Genomic DNA, 21,233 nt, shown 5'->3' with positions numbered 1-21,233 from the left:
TATCGACCCGTTCAGACCCCCGAAAACTGAGAGAATCTGAACTTTATCGACCCGTTCAGACCCCCGAAAACTGAGAGAATCTGATCATTATCGACCCGTTCAGACCCCCGAAAACTGGGAGAATCTGAAGATTATCGACCCGTTCAGACCCCCGAAAACTGAGCTTTATCGACCCGTTCAGACCCCCGAAAACTGAACTTTATCGACCCGTTCAGACCCCCGAAAACTGGGAGAATCTGAAGATTATCGACCCGTTCAGACCCCCGAAAACTGAGCTTTATCGACCCGTTCAGACCCCCGAAAACTGAGAGAAACTGAACTTTATCGACCCGTTCAGACCCCCGAAAACTGAGAGAATCTGAACTTTATCGACCCGTTCAGACCCCCGAAAACTGAGAGAATCTGATCTTTATCGACCCGTTCAGACCCCCGAAAACTGAGAGAATCTGATCTTTATCGACCCGTTCAGACCCCCGAAAACTGAACTTTATCGACCCGTTCAGACCCCCGAAAACTGAGCTTTATCGACCCGTTCAGACCCCCGAAAACTGAGAGAATCTGAACTTTATCGACCCGTTCAGACCCCCGAAAACTGGGAGAATCTGAAGATTATCGACCCGTTCAGACCCCCGAAAACTGAGAGAATCTGAACTTTATCGACCCGTTCAGACCCCCGAAAACTGAGAGAATCTGATCTTTATCGACCCGTTCAGACCCCCGAAAACTGAGAGAATCTGATCTTTATCGACCCGTTCAGACCCCCGAAAACTGAACTTTATCGACCCGTTCAGACCCCCGAAAACTGAACTTTATCGACCCGTTCAGACCCCCGAAAACTGAGAGAATCTGATCTTTATCGACCCGTTCAGACCCCTGAAAACTGAGAGAATCTGATCTTTATCGACCCGTTCAGACCCCCGAAAACTGAGAGAATCTGATCTTTATCGACCCGTTCAGACCCCCGAAAACTGAGAGAATCTGAACTTTATCGACCCGTTCAGACCCCCGAAAACTGAACTTTATCGACCCGTTCAGACCCCCGAAAACTGAGAGAATCTGATCATTATCGACCCGTTCAGACCCCCGAAAACTGAGAGAATCTGAACTTTATCGACCCGTTCAGACCCCCGAAAACTGAGAGAATCTGATCATTATCGACTCCTTCAGACCCCCGAAAACTGAGAGAATCTGATCTTTATCGACCCGTTCAGACCCCTGAAAACTGAACTTTATCGACCCGTTCAGACCCCCGAAAACTTAGAGAATCTGAACTTTATCGACTCCTTCAGACCCCCGAAAACTGAGATAATTTGATCTTTATCGACCCGTTCAGACCCCCGAAAACTGAACTTTATCGACCCGTTCAGACCCCCGAAAACTGATCTTTATCGACCCGTTCAGACCCCCGAAAACTGATCTTTATCGACCCGTTCAGACCCCCGAAAACTGAGAGAATCTGATCTTTATCGACCCGTTCAGACCCCCGAAAACTGAGAGAATCTGATCATTATCGACCCGTTCAGACCCCCGAAAACTGAACTTTATCGACCCGTTCAGACCCCCGAAAACTGGGAGAATCTGAAGATTATCGACCCGTTCAGACCCCCGAAAACTGAGCTTTATCGACCCGTTCAGACCCCCGAAAACTGAGAGAAACTTTACTTTATCGACCCGTTCAGACCCCCGAAAACTGATCTTTATCGACCCGTTCAGACCCCCGAAAACTGATCTTTATCGACCCGTTCAGACCCCCGAAAACTGATCTTTATCGACCCGTTCAGACCCCCGAAAACTGAGAGAATCTGATCTTTATCGACCCGTTCAGACCCCCGAAAACTGAGAGAATCTGATCTTTATCGACCCGTTCAGACCCCCGAAAACTGAACTTTATCGACCCGTTCAGACCCCCGAAAACTGAGCTTTATCGACCCGTTCAGACCCCCGAAAACTGAGAGAATCTGAACTTTATCGACCCGTTCAGACCCCCGAAAACTGGGAGAATCTGAAGATTATCGACCCGTTCAGACCCCCGAAAACTGAGAGAATCTGAACTTTATCGACCCGTTCAGACCCCCGAAAACTGAGAGAATCTGATCTTTATCGACCCGTTCAGACCCCCGAAAACTGAGAGAATCTGAACTTTATCGACCCGTTCAGACCCCCGAAAACTGAGAGAATCTGATCATTATCGACTCCTTCAGACCCCCGAAAACTGAGAGAATCTGATCTTTATCGACCCGTTCAGACCCCCGAAAACTGAGAGAATCTGATCTTTATCGACCCGTTCAGACCCCCGAAAACTGAACTTTATCGACCCGTTCAGACCCCCGAAAACTGATCTTTATCGACCCGTTCAGACCCCCGAAAACTGATCTTTATCGACCCGTTCAGACCCCCGAAAACTGATCTTTATCGACCCGTTCAGACCCCCGAAAACTGAGAGAATCTGATCTTTATCGACCCGTTCAGACCCCCGAAAACTGAGAGAATCTGATCATTATCGACTCGTTCAGACCCCGAAATCTGAACTTTATCGACCCGTTCAGACCCCCGAAAACTGAGAGAATCTGAACTTTATCGACCCGTTCAGACCCCCGAAAACTGAGAGAATCTGATCATTATCGACCCGTTCAGACCCCCGAAAACTGAGCTTTATCGACCCGTTCAGACCCCCGAAAACTGAGAGAATCTGATCTTTATCGACCCGTTCAGACCCCCGAAAACTGACCCGTTCAGACCCCCGAAAACTGAGAGAATCTGATCTTTATCGACCCGTTCAGACCCCCGAAAACTGATCTTTATCGACCCGTTCAGACCCCCGAAAACTGAGAGAATCTGAACTTTATCGACCCGTTCAGACCCCCGAAAACTGAGAGAATCTGATCTTTATCGACCCGTTCAGACCCCCGAAAACTGAACTTTATCGACCCGTTCAGACCCCCGAAAACTGAGAGAATCTGATCTTTATCGACCCGTTCAGACCCCCGAAAACTGAACTTTATCGACCCGTTCAGACCCCCGAAAACTGAACTTTATCGACCCGTTCAGACCCCCGAAAACTGAGAGAATCTGATCTTTATCGACCCGTTCAGACCCCCGAAAACTGAACTTTATCGACCCGTTCAGACCCCCGAAAACTGAACTTTATCGACCCGTTCAGACCCCCGAAAACTGAGAGAATCTGATCTTTATCGACCCGTTCAGACCCCCGAAAACTGAACTTTATCGACCCGTTCAGACCCCCGAAAACTTAGAGAATCTGAACTTTATCGACCCGTTCAGACCCCCGAAAACTGATCTTTATCGACCCGTTCAGACCCCCGAAAACTGATCTTTATCGACCCGTTCAGACCCCCGAAAACTGAGAGAATCTGATCATTATCGACCCGTTCAGACCCCTGAAAACTGATCTTTATCGACCCGTTCAGACCCCTGAAAACTGAGAGAATCTGATCTTTATCGACCCGTTCAGACCCCCGAAAACTGAGAGAATCTGATCTTTATCGACCCGTTCAGACCCCCGAAAACTGAACTTTATCGACCCGTTCAGACCCCCGAAAACTGAGAGAATCTGAACTTTATCGACCCGTTCAGACCCCCGAAAACTGAGAGAATCTGATCTTTATCGACCCGTTCAGACCCCCGAAAACTGAACTTTATCGACCCGTTCAGACCCCCGAAAACTGAGAGAATCTGATCATTATCGACCCGTTCAGACCCCTGAAAACTGAACTTTATCGACCCGTTCAGACCCCCGAAAACTTAGAGAATCTGAACTTTATCGACTCCTTCAGACCCCCGAAAACTGAGAGAATCTGATCTTTATCGACCCGTTCAGACCCCCGAAAACTGAACTTTATCAACCCGTTCAGACCCCCGAAAACTGATCTTTATCGACCCGTTCAGACCCCCGAAAACTGATCTTTATCGACCCGTTCAGACCCCCGAAAACTGATCTTTATCGACCCGTTCAGACCCCCGAAAACTGAGAGAATCTGATCTTTATCGACCCGTTCAGACCCCCGAAAACTGAGAGAATCTGATCTTTATCGACCCGTTCAGACCCCCGAAAACTGAGAGAATCTGATCTTTATCGACCCGTTCAGACCCCCGAAAACTGAGAGAATCTGATCTTTATCGACCCGTTCAGACCCCCGAAAACTGAGAGAATCTGATCATTATCGACCCGTTCAGACCCCGAAATCTGAACTTTATCGACCCGTTCAGACCCCCGAAAACTGAGAGAATCTGATCTTTATCGACCCGTTCAGACCCCCGAAAACTGAACTTTATCGACCCGTTCAGACCCCCGAAAACTGAGAGAATCTGATCTTTATCGACCCGTTCAGACCCCCGAAAACTGAGAGAATCTGATCTTTATCGACCCGTTCAGACCCCCGAAAACTTAGAGAATCTGAACTTTATCGACCCGTTCAGACCCCCGAAAACTGATCTTTATCGACCCGTTCAGACCCCCGAAAACTGAGAGAATCTGAACTTTATCGACCCGTTCAGACCCCTGAAAACTGATCTTTATCGACCCGTTCAGACCCCTGAAAACTGAGAGAATCTGATCTTTATCGACCCGTTCAGACCCCCGAAAACTGAGAGAATCTGAACTTTATCGACCCGTTCAGACCCCCGAAAACTGAGAGAATCTGAACTTTATCGACCCGTTCAGACCCCTGAAAACTGAGCTTTATCGACCCGTTCAGACCCCCGAAAACTGAGAGAATCTGACCTTTATCGACCCGTTCAGACCCCCGAAAACTGAGAGAATCTGATCATTATCGACCCGTTCAGACCCCCGAAAACTGAGAGAATCTGATCATTATCGACCCGTTCAGACCCCCGAAAACTGAACTTTATCGACCCGTTCAGACCCCCGAAAACTGAGAGAATCTGAACTTTATCGACCCGTTCAGACCCCCGAAAACTGAACTTTATCGACCCGTTCAGACCCCCGAAAACTGAGAGAATCTGATCATTATCGACCCGTTCAGACCCCCGAAAACTGAGAGAATCTGAGCTTTATCGACCCGTTCAGACCCCCGAAAACTGAACTTTATCGACCCGTTCAGACCCCCGAAAACTGAGAGAATCTGAACTTTATCGACCCGTTCAGACCCCCGAAAAAAGAGAGAATCTGAGCTTTATCGACCCGTTCAGACCCCCGAAAACTGAACTTTATCGACCCGTTCAGACCCCCGAAAACTGAGAGAATCTGAACTTTTCACAGATCCCAGTCACAGATGTTTGTTCCAGCTGAGCTGTAAAAAAAGCTTTCTGCCTTCCAGGTTTTAAGTTTAAAAGAGAGTCACATAAAGATTAAAAAGTGTTGGGCCTTAAACTGAACCTTGGGGGACACCACAGTTCATTTTAAAGCTTTTTGGATGATTTTTCCTCCACTGAAACCATTTAAAAACGGACTGTAGATGTGCTGCGGGCTGAACTTTCACACTTTAAACCTCTTTTAGCCCTCAGATGTGTGATGATGGCGCCTCAGGGTCCACCGTTGGCTTCAGTTTGTTATGAACACGACAAACAGTCCGACTGTTCAGGACCTTTCAGTTAAAAAAAAGTAAAATCCACAAGTTTAAACAGTATTTCAGTGGATTGAAAACTCTACAGGACGTTTACAAAGTGTAGAGTCTAAAAACAAAGTAAATCTGAGGTAAAAAACCTGTTTAAAGCATAAAGAAATGAGTCTTAAAGGCTCTGATAGGAGGAGAAAACCACAGAAAGTCTGTTTCTCCTGGGTTATAAGAGACAAAACATCAATTAAAGCTTGGAAATAATGAATAAAGACTTTAAATGTATCAGAAAAAAACTGTATTTTGGATTAAAAGTCAAACCATCGGAGATAAATTTGACCTTTAAGTTACTTTAGTTTGTTGGAACCTGGGAAATCCTGATTAAAGTTGGTGATTTATTTGTTGTGTTCAGCAGAAACTGGCAGAGTTCATCTGATCTGAGAACTTTTTACTATATTACAAAGTGTAGAGTCTAAAAATAAAGTAAATCTGAGGTAAAAAAACCTGTTTAAAGCATAAAGAAATGAGTCTTAAAGGCTCTGATAGGAGGAGAAAACCACAGAAAGTCTGTTTCTCCTGGGTTATAAGAGACAAAACATCATTTAAAGCTTGGAAATAATGAATAAAGACTTTAAATCAAATTAAATTCAATCTAGCCATCAGGAAAAACTGTATTTTGGATTAAAAGTCAAACCATCAGAGATAAATTTGACCTTTAAGTTACTTTAGTTTGTTGGAACCTGGGAAATCCTGATTAAAGTTGATGATTTATTGCCTCTGAGTTTCCTCACATTTTCTGATTTTAAGGCATTTATAAATAATGATTTAAAATGTCAAACAGCAAGAAAACTATTGTTAAAGAATATAAATATGGTTTAATTGCGTTTTATTTGGAAACTTATCCTCTAAAATGTTTTCTTTGTGTAAAATCTGCAGAACAGGACACAAAAACCTGCAGGAAAATCCTAAATCGGTTTTATTCTCATCAGAAATAAGCAGACGGGTGTTTCTCTGGAGCCCTGAAAACTTCTTCCTCTCCAGAGGAGAGCAGCTGCTGTTCAGCTGCAGCCAGACCCTGAACTCTGTCACAGAAACACTCGTAATCCTGCGACCAAAGAGCTGAGCCCGGCTCGCTTCCCTCCTAATCCTCATCAGATCCTCGGAGCAGCTTCTCTGGGAAGAAGGAGAATCAGGAATCCACAGATCAGCTGAGGCCGAGCCGGGCGGCGGGCGGCGGCACGAACACGCTACATTCAACACGTTGGACGGGCCGCCGCCGCGAGCTCAGGCCTGAGACCTGGCAGCTGGATTCAGATTCCAGATGTTCCGTAATGGTCTGCAGATCCAGCTGTGGGGGGCAACAAAAAGCCTGATAATAATCAGGATTAAAGCTGCTCCTCCTCTTTAAACTGTGGTTTAAATTCCTCTGATTCAGAACAACTTATCTTTCTATTCAAATGATTTAACTTTATTCAAATTAAATCTGTTCAAATAATTTAACTTTATTCAAATTAAATCTATTCAAATAATTTAACTTTATTCAAATAATTTAACTTTATTCAAATGAAATCTATTCAAATAATTTAACTTTATTCAAATGAAATCTATTCAAATAATTTAACTTTATTCAAATGAAATCTATTCAAATAATTTAACTTTATTCAAATGAAATCCATTCAAATAATTTAACTTTATTCAAATGAAATCTATTCAAATAATTTAACTTTATTCAAATGAAATCTATTCAAATAATTTAACTTTATTCAAATGAAATCTATTCAAATAATTTAACTTTATTCAAATGAAATCTATTCAAATAATTTAACTTTATTCAAATGAAATCTATTCAAATAATTTAACTTTATTCAAATGAAATCCATTCAAATAATTTAACTTTATTCAAATGAAATCTATTCAAATAATTTAACTTTATTCAAATGAAATCCATTCAAATAATTTAACTTTATTCAAATGAAATCCATTCAAATAATTTAACTTTATTCAAATGAAATCTATTCAAATCATTTAACTTTATTCAAATGAAATCTATTCAAATAATTTAACTTTATTCAAATGAAATCTATTCAAATAATTTAACTTTATTCAAATGAAATCTATTCAAATAATTTAACTTTATTCTAATTAAATCTATTCAAATAATTTAACTTTATTCAAATTAAATCTATTCAAATAATTTAACTTTATTCAAATTAAATCTATTCAAATAATTTAACTTTATTCAAATTAAATCTATTCAAATAATTTAACTTTATTCAAATGAAATTTATTCAAATAATTTAACTTTATTCAAATGAAATCTATTCAAATAATTTAACTTTATTCAAATGAAATCTATTCAAATCATTTAACTTTATTCAAATGAAATCTATTCAAATCATTTAACTTTATTCAAATGAAATCTATTCAAATCATTTAACTTTATTCAAATGAAATCTATTCAAATAATTTAACTTTATTCAAATGAAATCTATTCAAATAATTTAACTTTATTCAAATGAAATCTATTCAAATAATTTAACTTTATTCAAATGAAATCTATTCAAATCATTTAACTTTATTCAAATGAAATCTATTCAAATCATTTAACTTTATTCAAATGAAATCTATTCAAATCATTTAACTTTATTCAAATGAAATCTATTCAAATAATTTAACTTTATTCAAATGAAATCTATTCAAATAATTTAACTTTATTCAAATGAAATCTATTCAAATAATTTAACTTTATTCAAATTAAATCTATTCAAATAATTTAACTTTATTCAAATTAAATCTATTCAAATAATTTAACTTTATTCAAATTAAATCTATTCAAATAATTTAACTTTATTCAAATTAAATCTATTCAAATAATTTAACTTTATTCAAATTAAATCTATTCAAATAATTTAACTTTATTCAAATGAAATCTATTCAAATAATTTAACTTTATTCAAATTAAATCTATTCAAATAATTTAACTTTATTCAAATTAAATCTATTCAAATAATTTAACTTTATTCAAATGAAATCTATTCAAATAATTTAACTTTATTCTAATTAAATCTATTCAAATAATTTAATTTTATTCTAATGAAATCCATCTGAAGAAGAAAAATAAGGAGAATTTTCTTCCTTTTACTCAAACCGATAAAGAGTTGCTGCTTTTTTAATGAACTCAGACAGAAGAAAAGCTGCCTTTGAACGTCTGTAAAATGTGTGTTAAATGAAGAAGTTAAATGGTTTCTTCATCAGAAGTTATCTTTAAATCTTTATGTGAAATAAGTGACGTAAAAACGTAAAAACAGACGATAATTACCCAGTTAAACAGGACAAGAAATGAACAGAAAAGCACTGGTTTAGAAAGAGTGGAATGAGATTAAACTGAGGAGGAGGTGAGAGTTTAAATCAAATTAAATCTGATTTAATTAAAGCAGAATTAAAGAGTCCTATTTGTTTCTAATCATGAGGAGAACAGTTAAAGAAGTTAAAACTGGCTAAAGGATGAAAACTCAATTAACTTAAACTGGAAAAGTCTCAGAAACAGAAAATATGGCACAAAAAGATGGAAAATGGAGGAATTGTAAATGTGTTGATTTGCTTTAGTTTTACCTGAGCTGTTTTAAACTGGATTTCACCAGATTTCTGCTCCTGTCTTCATATAAAACAGATCCATTTGGGGTTGGAGTCATTTCCTTTTGTTATTTTATTAATCAGAGTTTTGTGAAACATCTGATAAAATAATAAAAGCTAAATAAGATAAATATAAACCCTGATGTGTGGATCGGATCATCCAGAGGTCCACAGACACCCTCAGCTGTTAGTTTGTTGTCTTCAGTAAATGACTTCATGAAGGTGTCAGAGAGTCTAAATAAAGCTTTAAAGCTCCTGGTTACACGAAGGAAAACTGAGAACACGATCCCCAGAGCAGCCGATTGGCTGCAGCTCTCAGCTTTCAGGGAGCAGAGAAGTCTGATAACGAGGTTCCACATTAACGCCGAGCTGCACAGATGCAGAAATTAAGCTCCATTAGATCCTTTTTCTTCCTCTGTGCAGAACCATTCCAGCTGCATTTTGGGTCAAACGTGTTCTCCGAGTCCACAGGATCCAGCTTCAGATCCATCTGTCCACAGGGCTTTGTTCCAGAGGTTCTCTGGTCTTTGTTTCGGTGTTCTCCGGAGAACTTCAGTTCCGTTCTGATGGTCTCTGGAGAACTTCAGTCCCGTTCTGATGTTCTCTGGAGAACTTCCGTCCCGTTCTGATGTTCTCTGGAGAACTTCCGTCCCGTTCTGATGGTCTCTGGAGAACTTCAGTCCCGTTCTGATGTTCTCTGGAGAACTTCCGTCCCGTTCTGATGTTCTCTGGAGAACTTCAGTTCCGTTCTGATGTTCTCTGGAGAACTTCAGTCCCGTTCTCATGTTCTCTGGAGAACTTCAGTTCTGTTCTGATGTTCTCTGGAGAACTTCAGTCCCGTTCTGATGTTCTCTGGAGAACTTCAGTCCCGTTCTGATGTTCTCTGGAGAACTTCAGTCCCGTTCTGATGTTCTCTGGAGAACTTCAGTCCCGTTCTGATGTTCTCTGGAGAACTTCAGTCCCGTTCTGATGTTCTCCGGAGAACTTCAGTCCCGTTCTGATGTTCTCTGGAGAACTTCAGTCCCGTTCTGATGTTCTCTGGAGAACTTCCGTCCCGTTCTGATGTTCTCTGGAGAACTTCAGTTCCGTTCTGATGTTCTCTGGAGAACTTCAGTTCCGTTCTGATGTTCTCTGGAGAACTTCAGTCCCGTTCTGATGTTCTCTGGAGAACTTCAGTCCCGTTCTGATGTTCTCCGGAGAACTTCAGTCCTGTTCTGATGTTCTCTGGAGAACTTCAGTCCCGTTCTGATGTTCTCTGGAGAACTTCCGTCCCGTTCTGATGTTCTCTGGAGAACTTCAGTTCCGTTCTGATGTTCTCTGGAGAACTTCAGTTCCGTTCTGATGTTCTCTGGAGAACTTCAGTCCCGTTCTGATGTTCTCTGGAGAACTTCAGTCCCGTTCTGATGTTCTCTGGAGAACTTCAGTCCCGTTCTGATGTTCTCTGGAGAACTTCAGTCCCGTTCTGATGTTCTCTGGAGAACTTCAGTCCCGTTCTGATGTTCTCTGGAGAACTTCAGTCCCGTTCTGATGTTCTCTGGAGAACTTCCGTCCCGTTCTGATGTTCTCTGGAGAACTTCAGTTCCGTTCTGATGTTCTCTGGAGAACTTCAGTTCCGTTCTGATGTTCTCTGGAGAACTTCAGTCCTGTTCTGATGTTCTCTGGAGAACTTCAGTTCCGTTCTGATGTTCTCTGGAGAACTTCAGTCCTGTTCTGATGTTCTCTGGAGAACTTCAGTCCTGTTCTGATGTTCTCTGGTCTTTGTTTTGGTGTTCTCTGGAGAACTTCAGTCCTGTTCTGATGTTCTCCGGAGAACTTCAGTCCTGTTCTGATGTTCTCTGGAGAACTTCAGTCCTGTTCTGATGTTCTCTGGAGAACTTCAGTCCTGTTCTGATGTTCTCTGGAGAACTTCAGTCCCGTTCTGATGTTCTCTGACAGCACAGGTTTCTGCTTTCAGCTTCCTGTAGGTCCGTAATGACGTTCCAGGAGTGCTGGAGGCTTCTTCAGCCACCCAGAACCTGTTTTAGGGGTTCTGTTTGTTCTAATTGTTCTTCATTTGTAGGTTACTTTCAGTCAGTGGAACAGCTGATTCAGACTCATCTGCAGCTATAATCTTCTCCCTGAAGGCCTCAGAGAGCTCTTTGGATCTCACACTAAATGTCTGAGGCTGAAATGAGGAAGAATCCTTCAAAATGTTCTGTAACCAGGTTCTGATCGGTTCTACCGGATGGGCTGCACCTCATTCTTTTGGTGTCCTACACAAACATTGCCTTTTTCCCCACACCTGGTGAATTGGGATCTGGTCACCCTTGTTATCCATCTGGTTTCTGTCTCACATCTGTATCCACAGCTGTAAATGCAGAAATCTCTGCTGCCCCCTGCTGGTTTAACAGCAGCACTGATCACTTAGCTTCATCATCACAAAGTTAAGCTGCTCAGACCACCAACAAACACAAATCTGAATCAGCTCTCTCCTCACCACGACAGATCAAATCACTGCAGACGCTGCCCAAAGGACAAGGCTGTAAGTCTCCAAGTCTACAAAAGCCATGAAGAGTTTTTTTACTGTTAATTTCTTCCTCTTTTTTAGGAGAACAGTTTGTAAGTGGTTATAAAGGTTCAGAATAATAAAAGTTTATTATCAAAGCTGTTGATCTAAACTACTGAAAACAGTCAGCAAACGTGTGGTGATAAGCTATTTAGCATACACACCAGGAAACACCTCAGGCTGCTGTAATTATTTTAGTTTTAGAGCAACAATCCCTTAAAAATCCCTTAAAAACCGCGACACGTCCCAGTGCTCCTAGGATCCTGGACACGTCTCAGTGCTCCTAGGATCCTGGACACGTCCCAGTGCTCGGTGGATCCTGGACACGTCCCAGTGCTCCTAGGATCCTGGACACGTCCCAGTGCTCCTAGGACCCTGGACACGTCCCAGTGCTCCTAGGATCCTGGACACGTCCCAGTGCTCCTAGGATCCTGGACACGTCCCAGTGCTCCTAGGATCCTGAACACGTCCCAGTGCTCGGTGGATCCTGGACACGTCCCAATGCTCCTAGGATCATGGACACGTCCCAATGCTCCTAGGATCCTGGACACGTCCCAATGCTCCTAGGATCCTGGACACGTCCCAGTGCTCCTAGGATCCTGGACACGTCCCAGTGCTCGGTGGATCCTGGACACGTCCCAGTGCTCCTAGGATCCTGAACACGTCCCAGTGCTCCTAGGATCCTGAACACGTCCCAGTGCTCGGTGGATCCTGGACACGTCCCAATGCTCCTAGGATCCTGGACACGTCCCAATGCTCCTAGGATCCTGGACACGTCCCAATGCTCCTAGGATCCTGGACACGTCCCAGTGCTCCTAGGATCCTGGACACGTCCCAGTGCTCCTAGGATCCTAGACACGTCCCAGTGCTCGGTGGATCCTGGACACGTCCCAGTGCTCCTAGGATCCTGGACACGTCCCAGTGCTCCTAGGATCCTGGACACGTCCCAGTGCTCGGTGGATCCTGGACACGTCCCAGTGCTCGGTGGATCCTGGACACGTCCCAGTGCTCGTGGATCCCGGACACGTCCCAGTGCTCGGTGGATCCTGGACACGTCCCAGTGCTCCTAGGATCCTGGACACGTCCCAGTGCTCCTAGGATCCTGGACACGTCCCAGTGCTCGTTGGATCCAGGACACGTCCCAGTGCTCCTAGGATCCTGGACACGTCCCAGTGCTCGGTGGATCCAGGACACGTCCCAGTGCTCGGTGGATCCAGGACACGTCCCAGTGCTCCTAGGATCCTGGACACGTCCCAGTGCTCGGTGGATCCCGGACACGTCCCAGTGCTCCTAGGATCCTGGACACGTCCCAGTGCTCGTGGATCCTGGACACGTCCCAGTGCTCCTAGGATCCTGGACACGTCCCAGTGCTCGGTGGATCCTGGACACGTCCCAGTGCTCCTAGGATCCTGGACACGTCCCAGTGCTCCTAGGATCCTGGACACGTCCCAGTGCTCGGTGGATCCTGGACACGTCCCAGTGCTCGTGGATCCTGGACACGTCCCAGTGCTCCTAGGATCCTGGACACGTCCCAGTGCTCGTGGATCCTGGACACGTCCCAATGCTCCTAGGATCCTGGACACGTCCCAGTGCTCCTAGGATCCTGGACACGTCCCAGTGCTCGTGGATCCTGGACACGTCCCAGTGCTCCTAGGATCCTGGACACGTCCCAGTGCTCCTAGGATCCTGGACACGTCCCAGTGCTCGTGGATCCTGGACACGTCCCAGTGCTCGGTGGATCCCGGACACGTCCCAGTGCTCGGTGGATCCCGGACACGTCCCAGTGCTCCTAGGATCCTGGACACGTCCCAGTGCTCGTGGATCCTGGACACGTCCCAGTGCTCGGTGGATCCCGGACACGTCCCAGTGCTCGGTGGATCCCGGACACGTCCCAGTGCTCGGTGGATCCTGGACACGTCCCAGTGCTCGTAGGATCCTGGACACGTCCCAGTGCTCCTAGGATCCTGGACACGTCCCAGTGCTCCTAGGATCCTGAACACGTCCCAGTGCTCGGTGGATCCTGGACACGTCCCAGTGCTCCTAGGATCCTGGACACGTCCCAGTGCTCGGTGGATCCTGGACAGGTCCCAGTGCTCCTAGGATCCTGGACACGTCCCAGTGCTCCTAGGATCCTGGACACGTCCCAGTGCTCGGTGGATCCTGGACACGTCCCAATGCTCCTAGGATCCTGGACACGTCCCAATGCTCCTAGGATCCTGGACACGTCCCAGTGCTCGGTGGATCCTGGACACGTCCCAGTGCTCGTGGATCCTGGACACGTCCCAGTGCTCGTGGATCCTGGACACGTCCCAGTGCTCGGTGGATCCCGGACACGTCCCAGTGCTCGGTGGATCCCGGACACGTCCCAGTGTTCCTAGGATCCTGGACACGTCCCAGTGCTCGTGGATCCTGGACACGTCCCAGTGCTCGGTGGATCCTGGACACGTCCCAGTGCTCCTAGGATCCTGGACACGTCCCAGTGCTCGGTGGATCCTGGACACGTCCCAGTGCTCCTAGGACCCTGGACACGTCCCAGTGCTCGGTGGATCCTGGACACGTCCCAGTGCTCCTAGGATCCTGGACACATCCCAATGCTCGTAGGATCCTGGACACGTCCCAGTGCTCCTAGGATCCTGGACACGTCTCAGTGCTCCTAGGATCCTGGACACGTCCCAGTGCTCCTAGGATCCTGGACACGTCCCAGTGCTCCTAGGATCCTGGACACGTCCCAGTGCTCGGTGGATCCTGGACACGTCCCAGTGCTCCTAGGATCCTGGACACGTCCCAGTGCTCGGTGGATCCTGGACACGTCCCAGTGCTCCTAGGATCCTGGACACGTCCCAGTGCTCCTAGGATCCTGGACACGTCCCAGTGCTCCTAGGATCCTGGACACGTCCCAGTGCTCCTAGGATCCTGGACACGTCCCAGTGCTCGGCATTACGGCCACCCGTATAACAACAGCAGAAACTAATGACCAGTCTTACTGTTGGAGGACGGTTAGGGTCCAGGATCATAGACAGGAACCTGCAGCTTCACCTGCTCTTTGTTCCAGTCTGGTTCCGTTGATCTCTGGTTTAGGCTCGGTCTGAGTCTGAGAACGTGACCAAAACCTGCTTCTTCTTCTTCTGGTGACTGGATGATGCAGTTGAACTGTGGTCACATGACTTCCTCTCAGACACAGCGAACGCTCGGCTGGTTTTAAAACTCGACTCTCCTTACCTGAATGGCCACCTGTCCTCTCTTTCATCTCCACATCAAAGACCCTGCTGCATAATGGGCTCTCTGTTCGTGGGGGCCGCCCAGCGCCTGCCCTCCTCACCTGTTCCCGCTCTAATTGAGACCTACAGGTGGATGCAGGGGCCACTGGGGGCCACACAGCTTTTCATTGATGCCACATAACCGGACCTCTTCATGCTGAGAGGGGGTCGGCTCAAAGCTGCAACCCGAAGCTCTGACATCACAGCCAGAATATGAAGCAACAAACAGCCATTTTCCACCTGAACTGAGACCCAGACCAGAACCAGAACCTCAGAAAAGACTCCATGTGACATCACTTCCTCTGACCTACCTGCATGAAGCTGCAGGTCACATGATCTCCGAACATGGGCAGGCTGGGGCGGCTCTCCCGGTACACGTGGACGGTGTAGATCATCATGACCTCGACGCCATCAGTCACCAGGATGCTGATTCTGCTGTTGCCAAGGCCGACCGGGTAGTTCGCCATCCTGAGGAGAGGAGAAGAGGCTTTAAAGACACGGTCTGCGAGGTCAGAGGTCAGCGGACGGGAGGCAGGCTCACCTGGGTCCCTGCTGCTCATCCAGGTGGACCCCGCAGGCGGCGCTGACGGGCTCCGGCCGGATCCGAACCGTCACGGTGTCAAACGCCACCTCTGCGCGGTACTCCCTCACCCTGGGGCTGAAGGGGGGAGTCAGGACCAGGGGGGGGTCGGTGTAGATCTGCCTGAGGTGGGGGTCGACACACACACCTGCAACACACAGAGGAACCGACATGAAGCTCCTGATTGGACCTCTTACACGGAGCAGGATGATGTCACACGGTCACATGGTTCCCACAACCTGAAGCTTCCTAAGGGTCATGTGACCAGGAGCTCATATTTCAGACAGGTTCTGGCTTCTGTCCCGTGATGTTATGCTCAGTTCTCAGCTGTCATGTGACTCAGAGGGTCACATGACAGGAAGTTGTACAACAATCGGCTCAGTCAGACAAACATGGCTGAGACGTTTTAACCGTTTTTTTTATAAACACGTTCGAATGTTTGTTCTCCGATCCGTGGACTGTTTCACTTCATTCACATGAAGAAATGCAGATCTCCCCCTCAACTTCAAAAGGACAGGAAGAAGAAGAAGGACGAGGAAGACAACACAGAAGAAGAACGAAGAGAAGAACACAGAAGAAGAAGGATTTGTATTATACAGCAATGCTCCCGTTTCATTATTTTTTCTTCTGTCTGTTACGATTCGAAGAAGAAGAATGAACAAAACAACAGAAGAAGAAGAAAGAGGAAGAAAAAAAAGCAGAAGAAGAAGAAGAATGAATGAATGAATAAAAGAACAGAAGAAGAAGAAAGAGGAGGAAAACAAAGCAGAAGAAGAAGAAGAATGAATGAATGAATAAAAGAACAGAAGAAGAAGAAAGAGGAGGAAAACAAGCAGAAGAAGAAGAAGAATGAATGAATAAAAGAACAGAAGAAGAAAGGAGGAAAACAAAGCAGAAGAAGAATGAATTAACAAAAGAACAGAAGAAGAAGAAAGAGGAGGAAAACAAAGCAGAAGAATAAGAAGAATGAATGAACAAAAGAACAGAAGAAGAAGAAAGAGGAAGAAAAAAAAGCAGAAGAAGAAGAAGAATGAATGAATGAATAAAAGAACAGAAGAAGAAGAAAGAGGAGGAAAAAAAAGCAGAAGAAGAAGAAGAATGAATGAATGAATAAAAGAACAGAAGAAGAAGAAAGAGGAGGAAAACAAAGCAGAAGAAGAAGAAGAATGAATGAATGAATAAAAGAACAGAAGAAGAAGAAAGAGGAGGAAAACAAGCAGAAGAAGAAGAAGAATGAATGAATAAAAGAACAGAAGAAGAAAGGAGGAAAACAAAGCAGAAGAAGAATGAATTAACAAAAGAACAGAAGAAGAAGAAAGAGGAGGAAAACAAAGCAGAAGAATAAGAAGAATGAATGAACAAAAGAACAGAAGAAGAAGAAAGAGGAAGAAAAAAAAGCAGAAGAAGAAGAAGAATGAATGAATGAATAAAAGAACAGAAGAAGAAGAAAGAGGAGGAAAACAAAGCAGAAGAAGAATGAATTAACAAAAGAACAGAAGAAGAAGAAAGAGGAGGAAAACAAAGCAGAAGAATAAGAAGAATGAATGAATAAAAGAACAGAAGAAGAAAGGAGGAAAACAAAGCAGAAGAAGAATGAATTAACAAAAGAACAGAAGAAGAAGAAAGAGGAGGAAAACAAAGCAGAAGAATAAGAAGAATGAATGAACAAAAGAACAGAAGAAGAAGAAAGAGGAAGAAAAAAAAGCAGAAGAATAAGAATGAATGAATGAACAAAAGAACAGAAGAAGAAGAAAGAGGAGGAAAACAAAGCAGAAGAAGAAGAAGAATGAACAAAACAACAGAAGAAGAAGAAAGAGGAGGAAAACAAGCAGAAGAAGAAGAAGAATGAATGAATAAAAGAACAGAAGAAGAAAGGAGGAAAACAAAGCAGAAGAAGAATGAATTAACAAAAGAACAGAAGAAGAAGAAAGAGGAGGAAAACAAAGCAGAAGAATAAGAAGAATGAATGAACAAAAGGACAGAAGAAGAAGAAAGAGGAGGAAAACAAAGCAGAAGAAGAAGAAGAATGAACAAAACAACAGAAGAAGAAGAAGGAGGAAAACAAAGCAGAAGAAGAAGAAGAATGAATTAACAAAACAACAGAAGAAGAAGGAGGAAAACATGAAGGCCTCAGCACTTGTCAGACTGGACAAAACCAGCAGCAGGTGGAGCTCTGATTCATTTTAAACTTTTCGTTGTTAAACTTCTTTCTCACCTTTTCGTTGTGAGGAAGCTGGCTGCTGATTGGTCGGCTGGTCTGCCTTGTCAGCTCTGTGAGGAACAGGAAACGTGGTCATGTGACTGAGTTTAGACCCTTTGGACCATCTGAGGGTTTCAGCTGCTCACCTGATGTCGGTCTGCAGCTCATAGTAACAGCTGATCCTGAGCAGGAGGTCGGAGACACCGAGAGGAGCCGAGGAGGAGGGCGAGGAGCAGGAGGAGGAGGAGGTGCTGGGATAGAGCTGCAGACAGAAACAGAACCTGACATCAGATCAGCTGAGAGAACAAGAAAAATAACAGGAAAATAAACAAGCAAACAAGAAAATAATATAGGAAATAAAAAGAAAACAATCAAAGAAGAAAACAAACAGAAAATAAACAAAGAAGAAAACAAACAAATAGACAAGAAAAATATATAGGAAATAAACAAATAAACAAGAAAACAAACAGGAAATAAACCAGAAAACAGGCAAATAAACAAGAAAACAATCAAACAAGAAAACAAACAGAAAATAAACAAACAAGAAAACAAACAAATAGACAAGAAAATAATATAGGAAATAAACAAATAAACAAGAAAACAAACAAAGAAGAAACCAAACAAACCGATAAACAAGAAAACAAACAGGAAATAAACCAGAAAACAAGCAAATAAACAAAGAAGAAAACAAACAAATAGACAAGAAAATAATATAGGAAATAAACAAATAAACAAAACAAACATACAGAAAATAATCAAAGAAGAAAACAAACAGGAAATAAACCAGAAAACAAACAAATAAACAAACAAGAAAACAAACAAAGAAGAAACCAAATAAATAAGAAAACAAACAAACAAACAGTCGTGTACCAGCTGGAATGCTGATGGCTTCTTCAGCCGCTGGTGGAAGAGCAGCAGAAGAAGAAGTTGATCCTGAGGCAAACAGACGCCGTGTGTCCCTCTGCAGCCACCGTCCTGTTAACAACAGACAGGAGCAGCTGAGGTGACCTTCTGACCTTCTGAGTCACATCTGCTCCCCATGAGGCACAGACTCATGTTTGTGTGGACCAGGAATCCACAAATAAAACTTTATTTACAAAGAAACGCGTCTCCATTCAACATCCATTCAGGTTTGTCTCGGAGCGTCCAGCAGAGGGCGCCGCAGCACACATAACTCTGACTTTTACCTTCAGGTAAACTGAACCGAGGTGAACCTTTAGAATGATGGACTCACCTGAGCGTCTGAGGACAGGTGAGTGAGCGGCGGCAGCAGGAAGCTCAGAGCGTCCTCCAGGATCAGGTCTTTGGTGATCTGCCGGCTGAAGGCGTCGTCACTCAGAACCGAGAAGGTTAACTCCGTGTTCACCTGAGGACAGGAAGGAAAATGTCACCTGGGGGCCACCTGGGTCAGAAGGAAGATAATAAGACACGCCCCCTGCTTATGTCATCGCAGGTGGGCCACGCCACAAAACTCCAGGCTCAGCAGAACCAGATCAGAACCAGCTCTGAACACTAAACTGATTCAGTTCTGGTTCAGAACCGTGGTGAAGAAGCTCGGTGACATCATCAGCGTCTTATTTCAACCTGAGGAACACCTGCGGCAGGTAAACGACCTGTCCTATGCGTTGCCATGGAGACGCACTGGTTCCACGTCAAACTGGTGGATTTCTGTTGGCTCCACAGCATTTATTCCACCTACAAGGCTCAGGTTTTCATGTGATTCTGTTCCTGAAGAAACTCTGCAGCAAGCAGGCGGTTCTGAGCAGAACTTCAGAAACTCTCGGATCGGGTCGTCTTTGTTCTGGACGTTCACCAGCAGTGAAACCCAAAAACAGAAACCTGAAACTGTCGGCAGGACGAGGAAAGGGAGAGGAGGGATGATCTGTTCTCAGATCAGCCACATTTAACAGCTTCAGAACCACAAACGGACTCCGGCGCCACAGTCAGAAGCGGGCCTGTGTCTCACCTGGACTATGATGGGTGTGATGGTGCCGCTGAAGAGCAGGGTGAAGGTGAGCAGCTGGAAGCACAGCGCACATCTGGAACACAACAATGAAGCATGAGTCGGACCGTCCACAGAACCGGGCCGCAGAACCGGGCCTCAGAACCAGGCCGCAGAACCGGGCCTCAGAACCGGGCCGCAGAACCGGGCCGCTGAACCGGGCCGCTGAACCGGGCCGCAGAACCGGGCCGCAGACTCTGTGAAAACAGGAAGGAAACCTGTCCAAGTTCAGTGTTCACCTGCCGGCCGACTCCTGCTCCTCATTGGTCGCCACCGCCTGCAGCACCTCCCCAATCACCCTCTTTACCTGCCCCAAAGCATGATGGGAGGCGGCTGGTCCCAGCTGCTGCAGCAGGAAGTCTCTGATCTGAGAGGAAGAGGAGCGGGTCAGCACAGAAGAAGAAGGAGGAGGAGGAGGAGGAGGAGGAGGAGGAGGAGGAGGAGGAGGAGGAGGAGGAGGAGAAGAAGATGAGCGGGTCAGCACAGAAGAAGAAGGAGGAGGAGGAGGAGGAGGAGGAGGAGGAGGAGGAGGAGGAGGAGGAGGAGGAGGAGGAGGAGGAGACAAAGAAGGAGGAGGAGATGAAGACGAGCGGGTCAGCACAGAAGAAGGAGAAGGAGGAGAAGAAGAAGGAGGAGAAGAAGAAGGAGGAGGAGGAGGAGGAGGAGAAGATGAGCGGGTCAGCACAGAAGAAGGAGAAGGAGGAGAAGAAGAAGGAGGAGAAGAAGAAGGAGGAGGAGGAGGAGAAGATGAGCGGGTCAGCACAGAAGAAGAAGGAGGAGGAGGAGGAGGAGGAGGAGAAGATGAGCGGGTCAGCACAGAAGAAGAAGGAGGAGGAGGAGGGAGAAGAAGAAGGAGGAGGAGGAGAAGAAGAAGGAGGAGGAGGAGGAGAAGAAGGAGGAGAAGAAGAAGGAGGAGGAGGAGGAGAAGATGAGCGGGTCAGCACAGAAGAAGAAGGAGGAGAAGAAGAAGAAGGAGGCTGCTTCACCTTCACTGTTCTCCCCCTCAGCTGCTGATTGGTCATCACCACGCTGATGTCATGCAAGAAGGAGGTCAGCGGGGTCATGGAGGTCACCAGGACGTAAACATTCACCATGGCAACCAGAGCAGGAGGCGGGGCTTGGACTGGAGGGCGACTGTCAGGCAGAGAACAGCTTCATTTCAGTTTCTGATGACTGGAACTCAGCCGGGTCAGAACCGGGTCAGAACCGGGTCAGAACAGGTCACAGCGGGTCAGAACCGGGTCAGAACAGGTCACAGCGGGTCAGAACCGGGTCAGAACAGGTCACAGCGGGTCAGAACCGGGTCAGAACCGGGTCAGAGCTCAGGATCAAACCAGAATCTGAGCTCTTACATATCAGAAGGTTCTGATCAGCAACTTTGGTCCAATCAACATTCTCAAATGTTTCTCATAACGCTGTTTGGTTCTGATCTGATTCTGATTCTGGATGAGGACCAGAACCTTTTCCAGTTGATCGGATACT

At 45.2% G+C, this 21,233-nt stretch overlaps 1 protein-coding gene across 1 annotated transcript in view; it reads right to left on the bottom strand.

The window, feature by feature from the left end:
* Positions 1–21,233, bottom strand: part of cped1 (cadherin-like and PC-esterase domain containing 1) — a 49,511-nt gene that overhangs the window by 11,998 nt on the left and 16,280 nt on the right. The window contains exons 6-14 of the mRNA XM_072378001.1: positions 20,738–20,885; positions 19,991–20,118; positions 19,716–19,788; positions 18,984–19,115; positions 18,620–18,724; positions 17,896–18,011; positions 17,765–17,820; positions 15,511–15,697; positions 15,281–15,437 (exon numbers count right to left, since the gene is read on the bottom strand). Coding sequence (XP_072234102.1) covers positions 15,281–15,437; positions 15,511–15,697; positions 17,765–17,820; positions 17,896–18,011; positions 18,620–18,724; positions 18,984–19,115; positions 19,716–19,788; positions 19,991–20,118; positions 20,738–20,885 — 1,102 coding nt within the window. The remainder of the gene's footprint in view (positions 1–15,280; positions 15,438–15,510; positions 15,698–17,764; positions 17,821–17,895; positions 18,012–18,619; positions 18,725–18,983; positions 19,116–19,715; positions 19,789–19,990; positions 20,119–20,737; positions 20,886–21,233) is intronic.

Source organism: Leuresthes tenuis, unplaced genomic scaffold (genome assembly GCF_036924035.1).
Source record: "Leuresthes tenuis unplaced genomic scaffold, fLeuTen1.0.hap1 SCAF_23, whole genome shotgun sequence".
NCBI classification, from domain to species: Eukaryota; Metazoa; Chordata; class Actinopteri; order Atheriniformes; family Atherinopsidae; genus Leuresthes; species Leuresthes tenuis.
This window is presented reverse-complemented; position numbering and strand designations above follow the sequence as displayed.